General features: G+C 42.4%; 1 protein-coding gene and 1 long non-coding RNA gene across 2 annotated transcripts in view; one reads left to right on the forward strand and one right to left on the reverse strand.

The window, feature by feature from the left end:
- Window positions 1–10,383, reverse strand: part of LOC309347984 — a 155,442-nt gene extending 145,059 nt beyond the window's left edge. Inside the window, exon 1 of the long non-coding RNA XR_014159106.1 lies at window positions 10,254–10,383. This is a non-coding gene — a long non-coding RNA (uncharacterized lncRNA). The remainder of the gene's footprint in view (window positions 1–10,253) is intronic.
- Window positions 10,384–11,303: 920 nt separating this feature from the next.
- Window positions 11,304–19,573, forward strand: NDUFS6 (NADH:ubiquinone oxidoreductase subunit S6). The gene is made up of 4 exons (XM_081872916.1): window positions 11,304–11,678; window positions 15,627–15,680; window positions 18,135–18,257; window positions 19,454–19,573. The coding sequence occupies exons 1-4, from the start codon at window positions 11,319–11,321 to the stop codon at window positions 19,520–19,522; spliced, it is 606 nt and encodes a 201-aa protein (XP_081729042.1). The 5' UTR covers window positions 11,304–11,318; the 3' UTR covers window positions 19,523–19,573.
- Window positions 19,574–24,391: the final 4,818 nt, after the last annotated feature.

Consider the following 24,391-nt stretch of genomic DNA (forward strand, 5'->3'; position numbering starts at 1 on the left):
GCCGATCGGGGAGAGAGATAAGGGATGCTAGAGATAAAGGAGGCTGCCTGGGAGGGGGGAGGTAAAGACAGCAAACTTGCAAAGGGGGTAAACAGGAAGACTAAAGCAATAAGGAGAGAATTTAGAAGAAAAGGAAAAGCAAAAAACAGCTCCACTAAGGAAAAGACACCAAGGCAAACAAGAAGGAAGGGAGTGTTGAAAGGAAGCAGATGACTGGTGGGATCGGGAGAGAGATAAGGGACACTAGCGGAGGCTGCCTGGGAGGGGGGAGGTAAAAGCCCATGGATCCTCAGGATTTTTGCATTGGATCACCCCAAATTCACCATCAGATCACATGTCTGTGGCCACAGCAAGAACCACAAAAATCATACATCCACCGTTTCCTTCAAAATATTTTTTTTTATTGTTTTCCTCCTCTAAAAACTAGGTGCGTCTTATGGTCAGGTGCATCTTATGGGGCAAAAAATACGGTATACACCAGGATCTGCTGCCTCTGTAGATCCCGATGCCTGAGACAGTCTTCTCACCTTGCCTCACGGGTGGGCCAGCCGTGAAAGGGGGCGTATGAAGGGAGGGTGTGAAATCTGTTCCGTTCCCCAACTTACCACTGCTGTGCTTCCTTGGTTTAAGGAGTTTTCTCTCAACTCAGCTCTAATATGGAAGCAAGACACCTGGGAGTAAACTATGTAGAGACTGGAGTGCAGTAAGAAGGCAGGAGCGTGTTTTCATGTAAAGAACGGACACTCACACCTTATTTGGAGTAAAAAAGGTAAAGGTACCCCTGACCATTAGGTACAATCACGGACGACTCTGGGGTTGCGCGCTCAACTCGCTCTATAGGCCGAGGGAGCCGGTGTTTGTCCACAGACAGCTTCCAGGTCATGTGGCCAGCATGACTAAGCCGCTTCTGGCGAACCAGAGCAGCATATGGAAACACCATTTACCTTCCCGCTGGAGCGGTACCTATTTATCTACTTGCACTATGACGTGCTTTCGAACTGCTAGGTGGGCAGGAGCTTGGACTGAACAACGGGAGCTCACCCCGTTGCGGGGATTCGAACCGCCGACATTCTGATCAGCAAGCCCTAGGCTCTGTGGTTGAGACCACAGCACCACCCGCGTCCCTTTATTAATTAATTAATTTATTTATTTGGAGTAGGAATGGTAAAATACGTGTGGTTGTTGTGTCTTCTCTAGTTTGGCATGGAGAACTGGAATCCTGTAGGGAAAATGCAGCAGTATTTGTTTAAAGCAAAATTTAAGCTGACTTGGAACCCATGCGCTAAGACCTCCCTCCGTCCTCTAGCACGAAGCACCCAAAAAATGGAAGAGGGGGCATGTAAAAGGTCTTCCTTTGCTTCCACAGCTTCTTTATATCAAGGATGTTTTGTCCTCAGGCTTTTCAAATAAGCCAGGACTTATGCAGAACCACCAAATACGGGGTTCCGTAGGGATAGAATGCAAGATCTGGGCTTCAGATGTTTGGAACTCTTTCGGCCTATTTAAAGCAAGTGCCATCCCAGTGAGCGAAGTCATCCCCATGTTCTGTCTGAAGGTTTTCAGAAAGAAGACAAAATTAGGACACATGATGAAATAAAGTGTTTTCAAGTCACTGAAATGCAGAGTATTCTATAAAAAACAATTAAAAATTAAATGAACGAAATGTGTGCTGCTAATTGAATGCATTTCTTCGTTCGTCCTGGAGCAAGGAGGATGTTTCTGTTGTGAATGACAAGCTTTTCTTAAAGGGGGAACCGCAGTGGCAAGAGAAAATAGATGCCACGGACTTGTAATCACACTCGTCAGACACAATGTACCATTTCTTCTTTTCTTTGCGGCAGGAACGGTAAGGAAATAGTATACAGTGGGCTCAGCAAATTGTTTTTTGTGACAGAAGTTAATTCTAAACTAAGTATTCCCTGAAACAGGAACAGAGAAAACATTTTTACATGTCTATCATTTGTCCTTAGAGGACACGAAACAAATATGTTTTATAAAGCTTGACACTGGTATTATTCTGCGTGGCCTCCGGCTATGTGCTTTTCTTTCCTGGTTTGTAGAATTGAAGGGGGTAAGAAAACAGCTTCGCATTAAGAGGAACACAGTGCACAGGTTAATCATACCATGCAGAAATCAAAATGTTGCCAACGGAAGAATGGAGCATGAACAGCCAGGGAGCAAAAAATAAAATAAAATAGAAAGATGTTGGTGAGGGAAGCTGTGGGATGCTAATATCTCTGTTGCATTCAGACATACACTTCTCTGTGAATCACTGAAGTGGCTGTATAAGGAAGTTTTTTTTACTACTGTTGACAACAGAAAACACTTGTAATAATCCCACTGACTGAAAAGTGAATTTCAGCATTTCTTAGTCACTAACTGGGGCTGGAAGTGAAACTGAAGATGTTTAAGTTTTAAAAAGGAAACCAGTTAAAGGCAGAAAATAATTTTCACATTATCATCTGCAGCAGGTATAAATCAAGGTTAAACTTAGCTTTCTGTTCAAAATACAGAGAGCAGTATGGTACAGATCTTCTACTGCTTGGGTACCCATTCATTAGTCAATTAGTCTCTTCACTGCAACCTTAAAGGTGTCAAAGGTTGAAAATTTGCTCATACAATCTCAGACCTTACTCTGCTAAGAAGATCCCTGCTGGGATTCCCTTCCTATGCTACTCTGCCCTTCTGAACAAATTTAGTATTATCAATATGTTAAGTTCTTGTTTTGAACAGTATTTATTTGTTTATGGAGGTATTTCTATTCTGCCTATTCTGTTCTGCCTTTTTGAAGCAAATGCTTCACGAAACAAAACATACAACTGAAATATGAGGGAGAAATCTGTTCTGTTGCAGAATGATGGCATGGTCTTCAGTACTCTAGACTTTACTAAGGTTTGTGTATTCTCTGGACTGTCATTTAAATTACCACGCATGTCAAAGTGGGTCTTATCTCCACTGAGCAGGATGGTATCATTGTCTACCTGGCCTTAGAAATGGTGGATTCTGTCAATACAGCCCAAGAATAAATTCGCTTTTTGTGCCACAGCATCACAGTGTCTTATTCACTATAACACCTAAATAGTTACCTGAAGCTTTTATAGGTGCTGCCTATTACTAGTATCAACCAATCACTACTGTTGAACCCATGAGTTGTGGACACTTCAAAGCCTCAATCTAAGCCCAAAACAGTTGCACAAAACCATAATACATAAAGAAGGTTGATCGCTAAAGAATAGATGTTTTTGAATTATAGTGCTGGAGGAGACTTTTGAGAGTCCCATGGACTGCAAGAAGATCAAACCGATCCATTCTGAAGGAAATCAGCCCTGAGTGCTCACTGGAAGGACAGATCCTGAAGCTGAGGCTCCAATACTTTGGCCACCTCATGAGAAGAGAAGACTCCCTGGAAAAGACCCTGATGTTGGGAAAGATGGAGGGCACAAGGAGAAGGGGATGACAGAGGATGAGATGGTTGGATAGTGTTCTCGAAGCTACCAGCATGAGTTTGACCAAACTGCAGGAGGCAGTGGAAGACAGGAGTGCCTGGCGTGCTCTGGTCCATGGGGTCATGAAGAGCTGGACACGACTAAACAACAACAACAACAACAATAATACATCTTCATGCGTATAGCCTACATTGCTCAAATCTACTTCAAAATACCTAGTAATCCTTCCACAATCTTATAAAGTACACTTGTATGAATGTTGTTGTTGGCAACCATGTGTCTTGAGAAACAATGCAGTATGCCTCTGTGGGTGAAATCCATCCGCTGTGTTAGCAGCACAGAAGTGACCTCTCCAGGGCACAAGTCTGGGCACTGTATATGGAAGTCCTCAGCTGCCCAGATGACAAGATCCCCTTCTTAGCCTTGTTGATGTGGTCCAAGGGAAAGCAGAGCAATATGTCTGGCACCAGCTTGGCTGCAGGAATTGCCAGAAGTAGATGTTGAAGGCACCATCCAATTGTCTTAGGGACTCCACTCCAGATCTGTGTAGAGTTTACTCCTTAGTCTTTTCTCCTCCCAAACATATCCTGCAAGGATGACTTATATGATAATCCATAGATTTCAGATCTGAGTTCAAGTTGAGGGTTGCTTCCTTAGGCCTCCCTTTGAGTTTGTGAATGAGCTGAGATTTAAGCTGTGGATTTTCTAGTTTGCAGTTCATGCTCTCAACCACGACAGCTCCATGAACTAGAATTTTAACTAGAGGCTTCAACACTCTGATCCATCACCACTAATTCAGTAATAATATTGAATTGCCTTCTAATGGAGTCCCTGGCTGATTTCATTCTTTTTTTATCTTCTTTCCTCCTGGAATTTGGAGGAGACCCAAAATTGCATAGCCCTGCCCTGCATACTGTTTCTTTGTCATATTAGAGTGTGATGAGCCCAAGAACACATATACATGCAATGAATGCATTTGCTTTCACACTAACCTTGGCAAAATCACAGCAGACGCTTAGCAACACCTCTCCAGTGTTTGCCCTTCCAATTCACTGGGGAATAAACTACTGCTGCTCCTCTCTGCTTTTGTCCCCAGGTCAAGAAGAAAAGCACAGGTTAGCTCATGCACAGGTGACGCTGCCTTTGAAAAGGGCACTCAGTTATTTTTTTTTAAGAGCACAATCACAGTTGTACTGCATTTCCAAATTATTCATATAATCTCTTTTAATCAAGTATTGGGAAACAGCAGTCAGTTACTGTTGAGTCTTCTAGAGTAATTTAGCCTGAAACTACTCTGGACTATTCAGACATTATTCCTGCAGTAAAGCGCATGCATTTAGCCAATAAATTATTGTTTCCAAGATGCCACTGTGATATTCTGACCAGAGATGTGCTAAACATATTAGTGGGGTAGATTTTTCCTTCTTCTTGAGAACACTTTGTGCAAATGTTTATACTTTTAAAATACTGTTCCCTGGCTCCAACTTCTTCCTGCTTCCAGGATCAATCACAAATGCGATCCCACCCAATCTAGGATGACATAAGCCCTCTTCACACATTAATCACATGGAGTTCCAGGCATAGAAAGGACCTCAACACTGAAATCTCCAAACCAGTTATTTTGAGATGATGGTTGTGTGCAAACCGTTTTTGCCTGATCATTTTTGCGCACAAGACATTCCAGAACTAGATTGAACTATGACATTTGGGGTTTTATTTAATGAGCAATGTTTAAAAAATATGTACCTATTTGTTGCAGAAAATAAAACGTCTTGAGCTTCACCTAGCAGGGAATGAATGCGCTCCGAAAAGATGAGTTCCTGCTTTACCAGATTCAGCTTACTTATTAATAGAAAGGGCTCTGAAGGTAGCAATTTATGAGTGCCTAGGCACAGCTTTGTGTGTAGAAAAGCAGCCTGGTGGGTTAATACATCCACCTATAAATAAAAGCAGTGACAGCTCTCCTGTCAGTACACACTGATGGACGGTTCCTTTTTCTGCCATTATAGCCTTGTGAATGTGGGAAAATTAATTTAAGTGGTAGTTAATTTCTAATGAATTCCATTCAACCGGTTAATATGGTCCCTTGATGTTATGGTAACCTTCATGGATCATTGCATTATGTAAATATATTCTACATATATATATATATATATATGAATGTTGAGTTTTGTCAAACCAGGCACTTATACATACACACACACACACACACACAGAACTAGGAAAAATTAACTATCACTGAAAACTAGGTTATTCAATATATTTAATAGCTAATTAAACTTCCTTAAAATGGCTCTATGGGGCAAAGTCATTCATCATTAATTCTTGCCACCACTATTCATCTTTCTGCAAAGTGTGTCACCATTACTTTTACTTGGGGCCCAATTATAAACTTGCACTCAAAGAACATGTGCAACAGACTCCCTAACAACATGATTTTACACGTGTTTGTTCAGAGTTACACCAGAGGAAGTGTGCATAGCACTGCAGCCCTAATTTCAACAACTGTGGAACAATCATATGACTCAGCATTTATGAAAGTATTTTGTCTCTTTCCAAAGGGAACACAGCAGACAAGGCATTTGCACAGCTTGTTTCCTTCTTATGAGTTTTGGTCTTTCCCCCCTCCATTTCTCTCCCCCCCCACACACACTTTCTACTGGGGATAAATTTATAAAAATAAAATAGAAAAGGAATATGCAGCTATAGGGATACAATAAACAGCTTTGGTAATACTTCTCCAAGGTCTTGAGCAAAGATATCATGGACTGTCATTGAATTATTGAATTATTTTTCAAATTGTTGTCTTCTTAATTGTTATCACCATATGGTCCCTTTTGAGCATTTAAAATGCTTTGCACACATAAGCTCCCTGCAACATGGCTGGATGGGGCTCATCCAAAACTTCTGGAGTGCAAGAGTTTGGCGAAACTGCTCTAAGTTATGTTAAACTGTTTGGTGCACTGATACATCTAACCTACTGACATATCAGCTTTATACCAGTTTAAATGTGGCAAGTTTTTTCTTTAAAAATCTGTTGCATTAGTGGCACAGCGTAGCTTAGTTTTGCCGTTATAGTTTTTTCCATGAAGCATCAATGTGTTATGCTAAAACACCTCGAGTCTGCCATGAATAACTGCAGGTTATACAGCAGAAGCCTATTTGGCAAGAAACCCAAGTTTTACAAATGAACAGAGGATGAATCATTACTGAGCTATAGGCAGAGCTGCAGCTCATCTGTATTTGAAGACGGGAGATTTGAAGACTAATTTGGATACCCTAGTAAAGTGTACGTGAGATGCATTTTTAAAAAATGCATCTTACTTTGCCTGCTGTCCTCCACCCCTTCTTTATAAAACAATACTTTGAGAAAAATTGGTTTGGATCTTGCCACAGATGGGGGCAACTAGTCACCTGCAAAAGCCTGTGGCCCTAGATGTGGGTCTCCATTTGTGTGTGTGTGTGTGTATGTAGAATATTAATCCATTTATACGCTATCTTTCCTCCACTGGGCATATATGAGAGCGCCAGTCATTCTTCCCTGCTAGTACTGATCAGATGTAGACTTGGGTAGCTTTAGTATGGTTTTGCATCATTTGTCTTCTGACCACAACCTGAGCCCAGCCATCGGATGCACATCCATGTTGGAGCAATTGTATTTTCCACCACTGATCAACGAGACTACTTCTACATGCATCTAAAAAGCATTGTGCAAAAGGCATGCATACCCTCCCTAGAAATTATCTTTCTAGCCCTGCTTGATTTTAACATGCTAAACAAAGGGAAGGAACTAAACACTTTGCCATGCATAGCAATGGCTGGGGCCAGGTGTCTGGAAAGACGTCATCTGTCAGTTAGCTAACCTCAGTGTATCCCCCGCTGATCCAGTCAGACAGAGCTCCCCAAGCAGTAAGGTTCAGACAGATTTTCCCCTCACCTGTCATTATTAAAAAGACATTGTCCTTACTTCAGCAACTAGAGCGGTGTTTCTTATGCACTCTGCTGCAGTCTAAGCCTTATACTCATTAATATACATAAGCTGCAAGATTCTTTCAGTTGACCTAGTTACATATCCACCTGTTGAAGGGCAGAAAGTTGGAGGGGGGGGAAAGCTTTATTTCCTTCCTTTCTTAACCACCTATTTTATCTGAGTTTCTGCATAATTATACTACACAGGCCAAGAAAGACTATCTATTTGTTTCAAGTTTGCAATACATGGCATTACAGTGGTACCTCGGGTTAAGAACTTTATTCGTTCTGGAGGTCCATTCTTAACCTGAAACTGTTCTTAACCTGAGGTACGACGTTAGCTAATGGGGCCTCTCGCTGCTGCCGCCGCACGATTTCTGTTCTCATCCTGAGGTAAAGTTCTTAACCTGAGGTACTGTTTCTGGTTAGCAGAGTCTGTAACCTGAAGCATCTGTAACCTTAAGTGTCTGTAACCCAAGGTACCGCTGTATAATGATTTACATTACCGTTTTTAAAGCACTAGCTGCAAAACTGAAAGCTAAAATAGTTTCGGGCAGTTTCTGTTCGACTTTGTCTCAAGCTGTTTTTTACACACACAAAACCCCAGAGAATTATTCTCTCCTCTCCCCCACCCACCAGTCTTAGTCCCAGATTTCAGAGACTCCCAGTGATATCAGGAGTACATTGAACTCAGAATGCCTCTTCCAATACCAGCATGCCTATGAATCATTGAACCATACCTTTCCATTTACTTGGTGGTTGGAATATTGCATTTTAGATACTGATGAGGGGCCTCTGCTCCTTCCCTGGCCCTAATTATCATTGGTGTGTGGTTTTCCAGGGCTGTGAGGCACCCAGGAAACTCCTTCTTCCAGAGCAACTTGGGCTTGGAATGCTAACCAGGTTCACAATGGTGTCCCCGGCTGCAAGAAATCAAGTGATGCGTAGTCTCTATGGTGCCTTATATCCACTGTAAATACTCTGGTACCTGGAAAACTTGTGTTTCCCACTATCCCTTGTTGAATTACAAGTGCCAATACTCCTGACCATTGAGCATGCTGGCTGATGGGAAAATAAAAACCTAGAGTGCCACTTTAAAAGTGACCACCTTTACTACACAAAGAAACAAACACTTCCAACAGGGATTACAAGTTTAAGCATCACAGAAGTTATTTGTCAAATCTCAACATGTATTTAGAGGCCTTTCAATAGGTCATTACAAAAAAATAATAATCTTCTGATATATTGTACCTTGCTAGATATTTGTCTGTGTATCAGCCTCATTGCATTTATACAGCAACGTTAACTTTCACCCATATGAAGCAGAATAGCCAGGTTAAAGTAGTCAAGAGATATGAGATCTAGCTTGACTTTATATAAATCAGTTAGATCAAGTTGTAGATTGCCACAATCTTCGTTGCTTATGACAAGAACGGACTCCAGACACTAAAGTCTTTGACACAGTTCCAGAGAACTGTTCCCTTTTTAGACCATTAGGTGTCAAAAACAACTGAGGCTGTAATCCTGTACACACTTCCCCAAGCCTGATTAAACATAATATAAAGTAATTTTAAGTAGATGTAATGGAGATTAATTCTGAGTAGACATGCACTCAGATATGGGGGAAAGGCAAATGAAACAGACTGGTAGCTCTGACTCTTGGGCATTTGTGACATCTGCTGGTATGATGGCTGGTTTACTTGCTTTCACCGGTTGAGCCCATGGCCACAATTTAAAGTGCATGCCCAGACTGACTGTGTGGTCAGCTGTCATCCCTGTTCTAACCACAGATACATTATTTTTAAGAGAGAAACAGAAAGCAGAACGTAAGATTATAATCCTGCCATGGCTGATTTTGATGGGGTAGATTAAAAAAAAAACACCAAGTGAAAACTCTCCTAGCTTTGTCTGATTTGTGACCTTTGTTAGGATGTACTGAATTCTTGAAATAAGCATCACTGTGATCAATAAGACTTAACTTCAATATAGGATGGTAACTACTTTATAGTTTGTTGAACTAAGACATCTTTGACACAGTTTAATTATAATTATACTATAATTTTGAAATAGTTTTTGAAGTAAGCAACACTTTTAAGTGATTTTATTCATCAAAGCTGGTTGGCTTAAAACCGCTATGGCTTACAATTGGACCAGGTTTCCTATAAAAGACAATGTTTTTTGTATGCAGGATAATCAGAATTGTCCAGTGAAGACTTGTGCTCACAAATTTCTTCCATCCGCTAGTAGTCTTACAACTTTCTCTGCTTGTGCCTCGGATGTGTTTTACAGTACACATACAAATGGCCGCGCCTGCGGACAATGAAACAGTCCTTGCAACGCCTTCTGAGGACTGCCTTGCATTTTATGCCAGCGACTGGCTGCAAGCTGAGGGGTGGGCAACTGGTGAGAAAGGGCAGCAGATCCACATGACATGGTCTGGCAGCAGGCAAGGTCTGCAACGGGCTGGCAGTCTTTGAGCGTCCCACCAGCCAGGAGGAGAATAAGCGGGAGGCTGTGCCGCAGCTCAGGAACCTGGCAGAAGTCACCGAAGCAGCCATCACATTCCGCAAGAGCAAGGAGGCCATTGTGCCCAAGCTTAGGAAAAGAAGGGAGGAATTAAAACATCAACAACACATCTATCAACTAAAAGATGCAATCCAACACACAGAGTCCTTTGCACTCTTGCCTGGAAGTAAAGTCTCAATGTGGTTTACTTTTGAAGAAAGGACCTTAAGGTCCATATATAGCAACACCCTAGAGGTCCCGGGCCCTAAGGAAGTTAGATTAGCCTCAACTAGAGCCAGGGCCTTCTCAACACTGGCTCTGGCCTGGTGGAACCATAGAATCATAGAGTTGGAAGAGACCACAAGGGCCATCGAGTCCAACCCCCTGCCAAGCAGGAAACACCATCAGAGCACTCCTGACATATGGTTGTCAAGCCTCTGCTTAAAGACCTCCAAAGAAGGAGACTCTCTGTCTCATGAGACCAGGGCCCTGCGGGATCTGATTTCTTTCCACAGGGCCTGTAAGACAGAGTTGTTCCGCCTGGCCTTTGGCTTAGAATCAGTTTGATTCCCTCCCCCTCTTTCTTTTTCCTTTCTCCTCCTGTGAAGAGGCTGAATCCTAATGTTTTAATGTTGTATTTTAATCTTTTTTATATTGTATTTTAATCAACTTGTTTCTATTATTGGTTGTTAGCCGCCCTGAGCCCGGTCTTGGCTGGGGAGGGCGGGGTATAAATAAAAAAATATTATTAAACGTAAATAGGATTACATATCGTGGAATAGTAGAGTTGGAAGGGACCCCCCAGGGGTGGTCTTGTCCACCCCCCTACAATGCAGGAATCCTGCCCGCAGCCGTCCCTGGGCGGGCTCGAACCACCAACCTTGACACCACTGCAGGTAGTACAGTATTGCAGCAACGCTGTGCATCCCCAAAATGGGAGGAAATGAAGCCAAAGGTTCTTCCTCCCCTACACACAACGCACAGGGTAGAGCTGCAAACCTCACTCGTCGCTTTGCATCTACCTTGGAAAAAGGGCGACCCAGCAACCACTTGGGAGTCCAAACTGGCTGGACTTCACTGCGCGATAACGAAAGGCGAGAGTCCACAAGACCCTTCCCGCGCATGCGCAGCCTCCCCCGCCCGGCGAACCTGCTGCGCACGCGCAGAGCTCCCTTTCTCCTTCAGCTCCTTGGAAGCCCACAGCGCATGCGCGAACCGGAGCCTCCGCTTTCAGTCAGGCCGGGTAAAAAAAAAATATTAAAGCGTCATTCTCCGTAAAAGCTAACACTCCACCCTGCCATCCAAGAACCCCTTTACCCGGGGGCGGAGACGGTCCGCACTACGTACCGGACGAAGAGCGACGCCGCCGGCCTCTGACCTTCCGGGAAGAGGACGAAAATGACGAAGGCGCACGTGACTCCTTCTCTCCCCGCCCCCTTTTTTTTACGCCCTTACGTTTCCCTCCGCCTCGCGCAGGGGTGTTACGTCAGACGCTCGCGAGCCTCCGGGGGGCGTGGCTTTGGCTTTCGCCGGACGCCGCGCGTGCGCAGTGCAGTGCGCGCTCTGTGCGTGAGGCGGAGGAGGAGGGGCGTCGCCGAAATGGCGGGTCTGTCTGTGTCCTTGGGAGGAGCGTCCCGGGCGGGCTTGGCTTTGGCGAGGGGCGTCGCGGCTCTCCCCTCCCTGCGACCCGCCTTTGGGAGAAGAAGCTACGGCGCGGGGACGTCCCCGACCGGCGAGAAAGTGACGCACACGGGTCAGGTGAGTGTTCAGATAGAGTGCCTCTGAGCCTGGAGGCTCCACTCGCTTCCCTTGCAGTGGGTGCTCTGCTGGTGCAGCAGCAGCGTTTATAAGCCCCCAGTCCCTGCCTTCTCAATCCAAAGAGGCTCAGAATAAACTTATTTATTTAATTATTATTATTATTATTAGTTATTATTATTATTATTATTATATATTATTACTATTATATATTATTATTATTATTATTATATATCCCCAGCTACTCTGGGCGGCTTCCAACAAAATATTAAAATTCAGTAATCCATCAAACATTAAAAGCTTCCCTAAACAGGGCTGCCTTCAGATGCCTTCTAAAAGTCTGGTAGTTGTTTTTCTCTTTGACATCTGGTGGGAGGGCATTCCACAGGGCGGGTGGTTAAATATATTATAGTTTTGATTTATTTATGTGTTTATATAATTAAAAATTCAAACAACTAATCATTCAGCAATTTGGAGATTTACTATTTTCATTGTTCTCAAAGATATCATGAACGTAACTGTTTTTTAAAAGGGCGAAATGGGTCCCTATTACTAACTTTAAATTAAGCTTTTATTTATTTTAAGTATTTGTTGGTTTTGTGTATAATAATAATAATAATAATAATAATAATTTATTTATACCCTGCCCATCTGGTATAAATGGTATACTGCCCTTTACCCAAAGGCCTCAGGCATGAAAACAAGAAGAAGTCCTGATTTTGACCTAAAAAAATCCTTAAGTGGCTCAGGAAATGCAATACTTCAAGGGCTGCCTCTCCCAAAACAAAAAGAGCCTTTTCTGTAGTGGCTCCCTGTAGATGCTCTCCCCAAAGAGGCTCACCTGGCGCCTTCATTGCAGGCGAAAGCCTTCCTTTTCAACCAGAGCTCGAACAATCTGGCATTTTAACTGTGTTTGTGGGCAGGGGTCATTGGGGTTTTGTTTCATTTTGATTTTTTGATAGGTGTTTTGTGTTTGTTTTTTTTATTCTGTAAACTGCCTTGAGACCTTCGGACAGTGAGCAGTATGTAAATTTAATTCTTAATAACAAATAAAATAAAAGCTACAGAAGCCATAAAAGGCGTACAGTGGTGCCCCGCAAGACGAACGCCTCGCAAGACGGAAAACCCGCTAGACGAAAGGGTTTTCCGTTTTGGAGGCGCTTCGCAAGACAAATTTCCCTATGGGCTTGCTTCGCAAGACGAAAATGTCTTGCGAGTTCCTGCGGGTTTTTCCCCTCCCCCCCTTTTCCTAAGCCCTAAGCTGCTTATCAGCTGATCCGCTAAAAGCCGCTAATCCGCTAATAGCGCTAATTCGCTAAGCCGACAATGGGCTTGCTTCGCAAGACGAAAAAAACGCTATACGAAGAGCCTCACGGAACGGATTAATTTCGTCTTGCGAGGCACCACTGTATCTCTCGCAGGTTGTTGGTTCCTGCAGGAGCTTATGGCATGAATTCCCCCTGTGGCCTAGGCTTTCCTCTCTTGTTTTTGTTATATTTGCTGCTGTATCTATTTTATAAAATGTATTTTGTTTATAACTATCTTGGTCATGCCCTTAAGTGTTAAAACATTTGAAAGCCTCATTTTGTGCAGTGGTAAAATTAACACAGTTGCTTGCATCCACTTTGCTGTTCTCTGGATTTAAGAGTTTTTCTTATGGACCGGCATTTTCCCCTTTTCTTTGCAGATGCTTGAAAATTTCCAGTGGGAAGTCAGAGGTGCTTAACTTTGATTAGATTAGACTAAGTTAGTTGTTCTCTAAGGTGCTACTGGAAGGATTTTTAATTTTTTAAAATTTTATTTTGTTTAGATTGCATCAGTTGTACTTTAACCTTTTTTATTTAGGTGTTCAATGACTTATGCCACTCCAGTTTGCAATATTCACTAGGTGGCTAACGAGTAAAGGTAAAACAGCTGTAGAAAAATTGGCATTTAAAAATAAATACATTTCAATGTTATCGTATAAGCCGGCTAGATGAATTGGCTGGGTAAATGAAAAGACAGGACATGAGATTTAGTGCCAGGCAATTCTTCCTTAAGAGGGCATTCTGATATGGGATGCAGCAGCTAAGAAAGCCCTTTCAACAGTCACCACCTGCCTGGCTTCAGAAGGTTGGAGGTGTCAAAGGAAGGCGATTGCAAATTTACTAGCCAGGAAGCCCTACTGAACTCATGCTTCAATCCTGTGCTCTGTTACCTAGATGTAAGCCCTGTTGAACTGAATGGAAATTACTTCTGAGTGTTTGGCTATCAGCAAATGGGTTTAGGAGCCTTCCCCGGGCTTTTGAAATTATCAGCCTCTTGCAACCAAGTGAAAATGCCTGGGCACCAGGATGGGTCCTGACCATAGCAGTCAACCTTTCCCTTTTCTTGCGAGGAATCCTATTCGGAATAAGGGAATTTCCCTTAAGAAAAGGGAAACGTTGACAGCTATGGTCCTGACATCTCCACCAGCTGGAAGTGCATGCCTGGGGATCATTGGATCTTAACTGTTTCCACACACATGCTACCACGTCCTAGAGAATTCTATCAGTTACATTTTATCTGCACAATCAGAATGAATTTCAGGAACCAAAATGCTTTTTCTGTGCAGCCTGAGCAGGAGCAGTGAACAGTGTTATAGGTAGTTGTTGTAGCTTGTCTTCACTTACCCCATCGCCCTGCTCACAGTTGTGAATAATATTCCTACGTTATAAATGGTCCATGTCACCATTAAGAAAAACAGATCAGAATAGGCCAATATATATATAGACTGTCCCTGGTTAAAGTGACTTTTCTTTTAAGTTCCCAAAGTTCTTAACCTAGTTCAGGGTAGTCATTTGAACTAGTCATATGTTTAACTCGTAATCAGTCAGTCAGTTCATCATTTGACAAATTAGACTTTAGAGCCATCTTGCCCCAAAATGGCAACTAGATATTCTGTTTTGGCGAATGCAACTTTGGTTTAAGGAGCCATTTGGCACCTAGCTTATGTATCTTAGTTTCTAACACTGGCTTCCTGGACATGAAACCATGCTTCTCTCTCCCCCCCCCCCCCATTTCTCCACACAGCTATTTGTATTTTCATAATTAGAATTTTGTAAGAAATATGTTAATTTCACATAACAGCAATGCTCCATGTTACTAATCAGAAAGTAAAGAAGCATCAGTCTTTTACCAATAACTTGAAATGCCCACCTTTTCTGTCATTAGGGGCCCCAATTTTGGGACTAACACTAGGTCCTTCAAAAAGCATTTTTGCTTTTTGCATACCGGTACTTTAGAATCATTGGATAAGCAGTACCCTGTATTTTCTTCATTTGTGCCAACAATCAGCTTCCCAAATCCTCTAATAAGCAGGCAAGCCAAAAGGATATGATAAACCTCCGTGGGCGAGTTGGGAAAATGCTCTAGGCAAAGCAGAGAAAAAGTCTTGTTTTGAGCTGTAAATTTGGCTTAATCTATGAGAAGGAAGTTGCCAGTGATAATTAATTTTATGGAAATTTTCATTATCAACTAGAGTTGATTCAGCTGAAACACTCTTCCAAATCCAGCACTATTGGAAGAAATCCATTGTCCAATAGCAGAACAGACACGATTGATAGAATGGATTTCCCTTCTCCTCTAAACCTCCTCCCCCCAGAAAATCTCCATCTGAAGCAGATTTGGGGGCACACAGAAGGCTGTTGAGAGGAGGGGAAATCCCACTGCATTCAACATTGGATGTTGCTCATTATTCCATAGAAGATAATAAGTGAAGAATCTATCCTATCTAGTATTGAATATATTTCATTTCCCGGCAAATGTTAGACACTCCCCACAGTCACCAGCAACATCAAAATGTATGGAAACTTTGTTTCCATACTTATTGTTCCTTATTGTTAATCCCTTTTCAACCACACTGCAAATTCCTTGAGTTTAGAATTCTAAGTCTTCTCCTTACGTATTTATTATATTCCTATCTTATTTCAGGTTTTCGAGGAAGCTGACTACAGGCGGGCTCGGTTTTCTGGTCGACAGAAAGAGGTAAAATTCATGTTAGGAAGTGTTTGCCTTGATTCTGTGCTTTTACACATTTACCGACACAATGTTAATTGACTTCAGCTGTGAAAGAACAATCCAGCTTAACAGCTTGGACTGTTTCAACTTCCACCAAATTAAAATAGATTTATAGAACTTAAGTCACATACCTCAGCTAAAATCTTTTATTGGTTGTGGGTTGAAACTTACTTGGAAACTTTGGAGAACATCCTGATGTTGCTTGAGTGTTTGAAACGTGTAGTTTCTGCACTAAGGCCCAGTTAAATGCAGCATTGAACATGTTCTTTTAAAAAAACCCCACAACCCCCCCCCCAATCTTACCAGTGTGACATTTGTCCCATAAGTGTCCCATTTTAAAGCAGGGTTCCTTGGCTATATGTGAAGTATTCATAGAATCATAGAGTTGGAAGAGACCACAAGGGCCATCGAGTCCAACCCCCTGCCAAGCAGGAAACACCATCAGAGCACTCCCGACATATGGTTGTCAAGCCTCTGCTTAAAGACCTCCAAAGAAGGAGACTCCACCACACTCCTTGGCAGCAAATTCCACTGTCGAACAGCTCTTACTGTCAGGAAGTTCTTCCTAATGTTTAGGTGGAATCTTCTTTCTTGTAGTTTGGAGCCATTGCTCCGTGTCCGCTTCTCTGGAGCAGCAGAAAACAACCTTTCTCCCTCCTCTATGTGACATCCTTTTATATATTTGAACATGGCTATCATATCACCCCTTAACCTCCTCTTCTCCAGGCTAAACATGCCCAGCTCCCTTAGCTGTTCCTCATAAGGCATCGTTTCCAGGCCTTTGACCATTTTGGTTGCCCTCCTCTGGACACGTTCCAGTTTGTCAGTGTCCTTCTTGAACTGTGGTGCCCAGAACTGGACACAATACTCCAGGTGAGGTCTGACCAGAGCAGTATTAGTGTGGCCAAAGATCCACAGTCCAGACAGGTGCTGTGTTATGTTGATGTGCGAAGCAGTTACATTAAATGCTAGACGTATAAATGTTTCTTGTATTTTAGGCATCCTGTTTAAAAGGGGGCTATTCTATATACGAAAATAGGGTAATGTTTAGTGTTGCACCTGCATAAGGGAAATTGCCCATGCCTTCCTCCCAATTGCAGCCCTCTGACAAGCCTCTGGGTTTGGAAAGGCCTGGGATTTGGGGCAGTGGACCGCAGTGGGAGTAGAGCATAAGGTGCAAATGAGGAAACATCGTTTCTGCTGCAACAGAATCTAAAAGCTGCTCAACATTTTTTAAGGTGACTTCCTTAAAAATGTAGTGAGCACTGAGTAGAATGCTAGCCTCCCATTAGTCACTGCTTTTAATGCTTTTGACTTTACCTGGCTGGTACAATAATAGCATACCCTTTTATTTGTTGCCACGGTGGAAAAGATTCCGTAGCAGATGAACTAGATGCAGTGATAATACAGTGGTAACCTTGGTTCCAAAACGGCTTGGCTCCCGAACAAATCGGCTCCCAAACGCCGCAAACCTGAAAGTAAGTGTTCCGGTTTGCGAACGCTTTTCGGAAGCTGAACGTCCAGTGCAGCTTCTACTTGAGTAGAAGCAGCCAATTGGAAGCCGCGCCTTGGTTTTCAAACAGTTTCAGGAGTCTTACGGACTCCCAGAACAGATTAAATTTGAGAACCAAGGTTCCACTATACAGTGGTTGACGTAAACACCGGACTTCCATCTTCAGCAGGCACTAGATCCATTCAGTCTTGGCACTGTTTATGTTTGTATTTCAGATCTGTTTTAAAGTACAGAATCTGGTTGTGTGCATTTATTCATTTGCCTATTTATATTCTGCTTTTTAAGGCAAGTCTTTGCAAAGCAGCTTACAGTACAGTGGTGCCTCGCAAGACGAAATTAATCCGTTCCGCGAGTCTCTTCGTCTAGCGGTTTTTTCGTCTTGCGAAGCACGGCTATTAGCGGCTTAGTGGCTTAGCGGCTATTAACAGCTTAGCGGCTTAGCGGCTATTAGCAGTTTTAAGAAAAAGGAAAAAAACTCGCAAGAACTCGCAAGGAAATTCGTCTTGCAGAACGACTCAAAAGACGGAAAACTCTTTCGTCTAGCGAGTTTTTCGTCTTGCGGGGCACCAGTGTAATGGAACAAGTTGCTTGTGGCTTAATCATTACTTCTAGGATGTGGCCAGGATCTTACCGCACTGCTGATAGTGCAGCAGCCCTGATTGTGGCTAAAAAGTTACACAAAATGTTCATGAGGGCAGGGAGGAGGAGAAGGTTCAAAAAGGAACTCTCAGCTCGCCATAAATACACCAATGAAGAAGAAGAGACAGCCCATTAGTTCTGCCCTGTTTCAGACACAGGACTTTGCAGTACCTATGGTAGCAAAAGCCGCAGCCTGTGTGCCCATGCCACTAAAGCAAATGTATAGTTGGAGCTGTCTGGGACTGAAAACCTTTGCTTCGCTATAATAGGTGAATGAAAGCTTTGCAATCGATTTGATCGCTCAGCAGCCTGTGAGTGAAGTTGAAACCAGAGTGATATCCTGCGATGGTGGCGGCGGAGCTCTGGGACACCCTAAAGTGTATATAAACTTGGTAATGTAATCTAACCTTTCCTTTGTGATCCCACCCACTGTTTTCCATTATTATTATTATTGTTATTGTTATTATTAGAGGAAGTTATGTGTACAACTGAGACTGACCAGTGTATCTCATCAGCTGTGTGGCAGTCTAGAATGATCCTTGGTATTTCTACTTTGCTTGTTTCCTATTGCGAACTGCAACGTTGAGAATTGCCTACTCCAGGGCAGGCCACAATTAAGAGCTGATAGGTTGCATTCAGTTTTATGACTCGCCAGTTGTGCAGGCCTCGTTTAAGGGATAAGTGTTAATGATTCCCTCCGTTGCAATTTTTATGGGTATTTTCAAGGTATAGTCATGTGTGTATTCTAAAGATTGTCTTTTCCTGTCCTTCGTTCCTTCTCCATGTTGTAGCAACCATTAATGTCAATCTCTCTTCTGATTGTTTCATTTTAATTATTGCTTATTAAAGCAGCTTGCCAGCAAGTTCAGATGTATTCTTGAGTAGATTGCTTCATTTTAATAGCTTATATCTTGTTAGCTGCCTAAGACAGAAGAAGGAAAGGCTTTGCTAATCTGAAGCCTTTGTCAGTTTTTATGGTTTAATTGCATTCTTCAAAATGGGTAGAAGGAAGTGTAGGCAAACAGATAAAAATATTTTGAAATTGATAGTTGAGGGGGCTGAAATGGGCAATTGTTATAGCTGTGCCTCAGTCATATCAGCCCCTTTGTAGAGGAAAATCAAAATTATTTTAGCTCACATAGAAAACTGTATATTTCAGATGAAGGTGGATTCTTTCCCTAGCTAAACTTTCAGGAGTATTTATTCATCTTTGTGATGATTTGAATAATCTTACCCACCCACCCCCATTTGGCAGTCAGATACTTGTTGAATTTGTAAGCACCAAATTATGAAGAGAGGGACAGTAACTATTAAGATTTGTAACTAAAATGATGTGTGAGTTGCTCATGAAATCCATTTTGTAAAATGCATCCGTACATGCTTAGAAGCTTACTTTTGAATCAATATGAATAGGATTAAACTGAATTCCAACCTTTAGAGTAGAACTGCATTGGGGGGGGGTATGTGAACAGAATTGTTTTAAATAGAAGTGTTTGCACTAGAGCTATTTTATGTGGAACTGTATTTACAGCACTAAGGTAAAATTATAATTTTATTCCACCCCATCCCTCAATTTTCCCATTTGCAGGACAAAGATACAAAAACGGGAACATGTGGCTACTGTGGACTCCAGTTTAAGCAGCAGCACCATCACTGAAAATTGTCTTTATTATACTATGTTATAGTATTAAATATATATTTAAAAGACTGTCGTGAGTGATATCTTTTTTAAAAAAAACACAATCCAGTGTTATCCTTAGAATGGAATGCCCACAACTATACTGCAAAATTCTTTGTTCTTTCCCAGCTTTCTACATATAGCATATATACCTTATAATGTTTTGAACAAAGGGTTCTATCAAAACCACCATAAAATCATAGCATGCTTGATGGTGTTGGGTTCATGTATCATTATATGAATGCAAGATAATTTTACTGGATCCAAATTTTACCCAGGCATCACGGAAAAGTAAAATATGTGTATTTGCATGCACAGATACACAATTTCTGTCTATCAGGGGTGAGGTGACCCCTGGGGAAGGGGAAGAGAAACAAACAAGATGATACCCATAACACTTAGAATTTGAAATGTTTCCACAGGGCCTAACAGACCACTGCTATCATCTGAACAAGTTCATTAAGGCTGCAATACTAACCCATTTACTTAAGCCCCATTCAGTTGGACTTCTGAACAAACATGATTAGGATTGTACTGTAAATTGCATATTCCAGATTCTTAATCTTTTGTTCGTCTTGTGATGCCCCTAGCGGTTTGAATGTAAACTAGTTAAGGTCTGCTTTAAACTTCCAACCTACACACAGCCCTTTCCTGTCGACTTTGGCACCAATGAACTCTTACTCATCTGCCACAGAAATCCTGCAGGGTGTAGAGGATTCTGGGGTACATTATAGGTTCACACACAGTTTTCTTAAGACACCCAGTCAGGCTTAGCATAGAAACAACAATCCCCTATGGCTCTATTTTCAGGAGATCTGTTTACCGTCTTATTGAATAACTATTAATGTTCTTTTGGTGTATAAGAACACAATTTGAAAACCATTGTACTAATGAGTATAGTATACAAATATTTTAAAAAAGCAGTGTTGGCATATTGGTAACTTTGGAAGATATTGGTCATAACCTTCCTCTAGAAGAGTTGTTGCAAACAGTTATTGTCCATTCTCTGCTGCTCTCTGCTTGTTTGAGGCATAGGGGATTTTAAATATTTTATAGAATTAGATTTTTTAGAGTACTTTACAGCATTCTTGATTAGCCCTTGCCGCTCTCTACAATATAACAGAAATAATAATTTTATCTTAATCTTACCACACCGATCCAAAATCTTACTATTTCAGTTGCATGGTTACAGCACCTGCAATCTAGGAATGATACATGCAGTCACACAGCAACCAATGTTCAGTTTAGCTTCTTGCTGTATATGTGTCGGGGGGAGCTGGCTTTGTATAAACGAGAGAAGTACTATCGTTAGTGGGAAGGGAATTCCCCCAGCAACGCAACACTTGGGAGTAAATTCCTCCATCTTAGTACGATTAGTAAATCGCAATAAGGACCTCAGTTCAGATTTTGCATTGCAGTGTGTTCTGAATAGTCCTTCCCTTGTTACAAACATATTGGCAATATACACACCAAGTTTCACTGTTAACAACTTAGTGCTCAGGGGAGATAATATACTAGGGTGTGCCTTACATATTTCTTCTGCCTCTTGGGATCATGTGTAGTGAACGTGTATTTAAACTTGGAACTGTAGATTTGTGTCCTGTACATGCATTACATTTAGATGCTTCAGTGCTCAAAGTTGGTATACAGTGGTACCTCAGGTTAAGTACTTAATTCGTTCTGGAGGTTTGTTCTTAACCTGAAGCACCACTTTAGCTAATGGGGCCTCCTGCCGTCGCGCCGCTGCTGCACAATTTCTGTTCTCATCCTGAAGCAAAGTTCTTAACCCGAGATAATATTTCTGGGTTAGCAGAGTCTGTAACCTGAAGCGTATGTAACCCGAGGTACCACTGTTACCAAAAAATATGTAGTGAGAAAGAATGCGGAATAGACAAGTTCAGCTAAAAGGCTGGCCTCTGGTAGCCTGTGACTATAAGCAAGAAAGTGTGTGTGTAAACCGAGGGCTCTTCACTTAGCTAACATAAGGGTAAGTGATGCTATTTGTGATAGAGTTGTGAATATGGGGAACCAGTTGTCTCTAGTGACCACCTAGAATTGTAGAGCTGGAAGGGCCCTTCAGGGTTATCTGGTCCAACCCCCTGCAATGCAGGAATCTTAAAGCATCCATGACAGATAGCCATCCAATCTCTGCTTTAAAAACTCCCAATGAAGGAGAAGTCCACAAAGCTTGGAGCAGATTTTGCGGCGATGCCTTACCTTGTGCATCTTTTGTCATTCGATTATAATGTATGAGGCTGCCTTTTAAAAAATTTTTTGGAAACTTTGGTTTGTCCAAAATGGGGTTGGCAGGGTGTTAACAATTGGCACATATCATTTTTGATATTGCATCATCTATAGTCGTTAGCAGTTTGGAATTAATTCCAAGTGCTGGCTATGATTTTGAAAGCCTTGGATAGCGAAGGACCAATTTTTTAAAACTGCACATTTTAAAAACAAACATCGTCTCTCATCCACTAGATTCTGATGCGAAATACAGCTATGTCAAGCTATTTAACTGGCTTTTGCTCTTACCGGAAAAACCCTCCATTTTCAGTATGCTTTCTGAGTGCTCCCTTGAAATGATCTCTCCCCCCCCCCCTTACGTTCTGTACAAAGCCCCCAAGGGCAGGTGTTTTGCAGCTTTGGAGAACTGTGCCGTCCCTGAAGTAGCCCACCACCCGGTTTTCCAGCACCTTAGGCAAACTGGCTTTGGGGGCATTTGCACAGTTTTGGGGGGAAATGCTCAAAACACCTCTCAAGACGTTTGCTTATCTGTTCGATGAGAAGGTCCTGATAGGTTTCGTTCTCACTATGCAGACTTTTGACACAAACAGTGGCTCAGGACTGAATGAAAGCGGTTCTGTTCATAGCAAGGTTGATGCTAATAATTCTGCAGCAAGTTGTTTATGCATTTCTTAGCCAGGAGTGGCACCTGCATCATTAAGCTTGTTGGTTTTCCACAAGTAGGACATTTCCAACTCGAGACAGGTAACTATTAAGGGCGTCTTTTAATTAGCAAATGACAGTTTTCAGGCTGTTCTATGGCAGATGAATTACGGATGAGATGCTTGCCACCATTAAGGTTAACTATGGCTAAGTCTCATTCAATGCAGTGGTAGAAGCGATTTACAATGATTATTTAGGCAGAGCCATCTATATAAATGGCCTTTGCAAAGAACTAACTTAAGGTTACCAGATATATTTCAATGAGTCGGGGCACTTTTCAATTTCAATGGATTTTGTATGGGGACTGATTTGTAAATCTGGGGACTGTCCCCAGGAAACGGGGACGTCTGGTAACCTTAGACTAACTCCAGTTCCATTGTGTTCAATGCAACTTTGTCACAGCGACTACAGTTTTGTGCCACAGCTGCTTAAGTGAGTAGGGACTTTATTTGCCAACACAGTCACGATTCTTTCACTGTGCCTTATTTTCACTCGCTTCAAAGCTGGCTTAGGAAAGGAAAAGATGAACAGTGTACTGTCTATATATTAAATCAATCTTCTTCTTGTCAGCAATGGAGTGCGCCTCCAAAGGTGAAGTCAAACAGCACTTAAGTGATCCTGGGATGCAAGCTTAGGCAATGTCACTAGCTTGATGGCAGGAGTTGCTGGAAGGTGGCGCACATCCAAGGTGGTGTTCCAACCATCTTAGGGACTCCATTCCAGATTTGTGTAGGGTTTACTCCTTAGCCTTTCCTTCTCCCAAAGTTATCCCACAAGGCAGCAGAGTTTTAGGATCACAGTTTTCCTTCTCCTAGATGGGCTTCCTCTCCAGGTTGATGAGCCCCATCTGCCCCTCACTTCCCTCCACGTGCAGAAACTCCTTGAATGTTGGATCCTCTGTTGCTCTTGTCCTCTCAATCTGCCAGAACCTGTCTCTGCGAACAGAGGAAGTCCCTAACTCACTAAGGGTTTGAGACCCATTGGCTACCTTCACTTGGTTTAGTCAGTCAGTTGAAGCCATTGTGTGGTTGCTGTTGCGTTCTGATAGCTTCTAGGAGCCACAGCTGAGAGCTGAGTGCAGGGTCGAGCCCAAAGGTGGAGAAACTGTTAGATTTCTGTTATGCCACTATGCAGTTTTTGGAGTCACAAGACTCTGTTGACATTCCAGACTGTTGGAAGTCTCACGGGAGATGGATGTTGATGTTACTGGTTTCTTTGTTCCTGTTGTTTCTCTGTCTCTCACAGAGAGCAGACGCATATTCTTTTCTGTCCTGCGTAGTTAGAAATAAACGTAGCAATGTAGCACACATTTCTGGCTCTTCTGCTGCTGTTTGGGTACTCTGCGTAATGGCAGCGTGCCTGAAGCTTCATTAAAGGCTTAGGTCATTAATCACCGTCGGAGCAGAGGTTGATGGATTCCGAAGATACGAAGAGGAGGAGAGCCATCACAGCTCAGTCGTACGGAAGCTCTGTACGGAAGCTCTGACAGAAACTACCTCAGAAGGAGCATCTCGTGTCCCCCACCAGATGTACTATCCCCTAGCAGCCCCTGCACCCCAAAAATCAATTAGCTTCACAATAATCTCAGTATTAGGTTTTCATAGTAGTAAAGCCTTTAGAGGAAATCTCTGGTCAGTGGAGGATTTGTGTGTGTGTGTGTGTGTGTGTGTGTGTGATTTTGTGTGTGTGTGTGTGTGTGTGTGTGTGTGTGTGTGTGTTTAATTCCCTGAAGCAACAATGCCTTATGAAGAACGGCTAAGGGAGCTGGGCATGTTTAGCCTGGAGAAGAGGAGGTTAAGGGGTGATATGATAGCTATGTTCAAATATATAAAAGGATGTCACATAGAGGAGGGAGAAAGGTTGTTTTCTGCTGCTCCAGAGAAGCAGACACGGAGCAATGGC

This window comes from Podarcis erhardii, assembly GCF_964252035.2.
Source record: "Podarcis erhardii genome assembly, chromosome: 8".
NCBI classification, from domain to species: domain Eukaryota; kingdom Metazoa; phylum Chordata; class Lepidosauria; order Squamata; family Lacertidae; genus Podarcis; species Podarcis erhardii.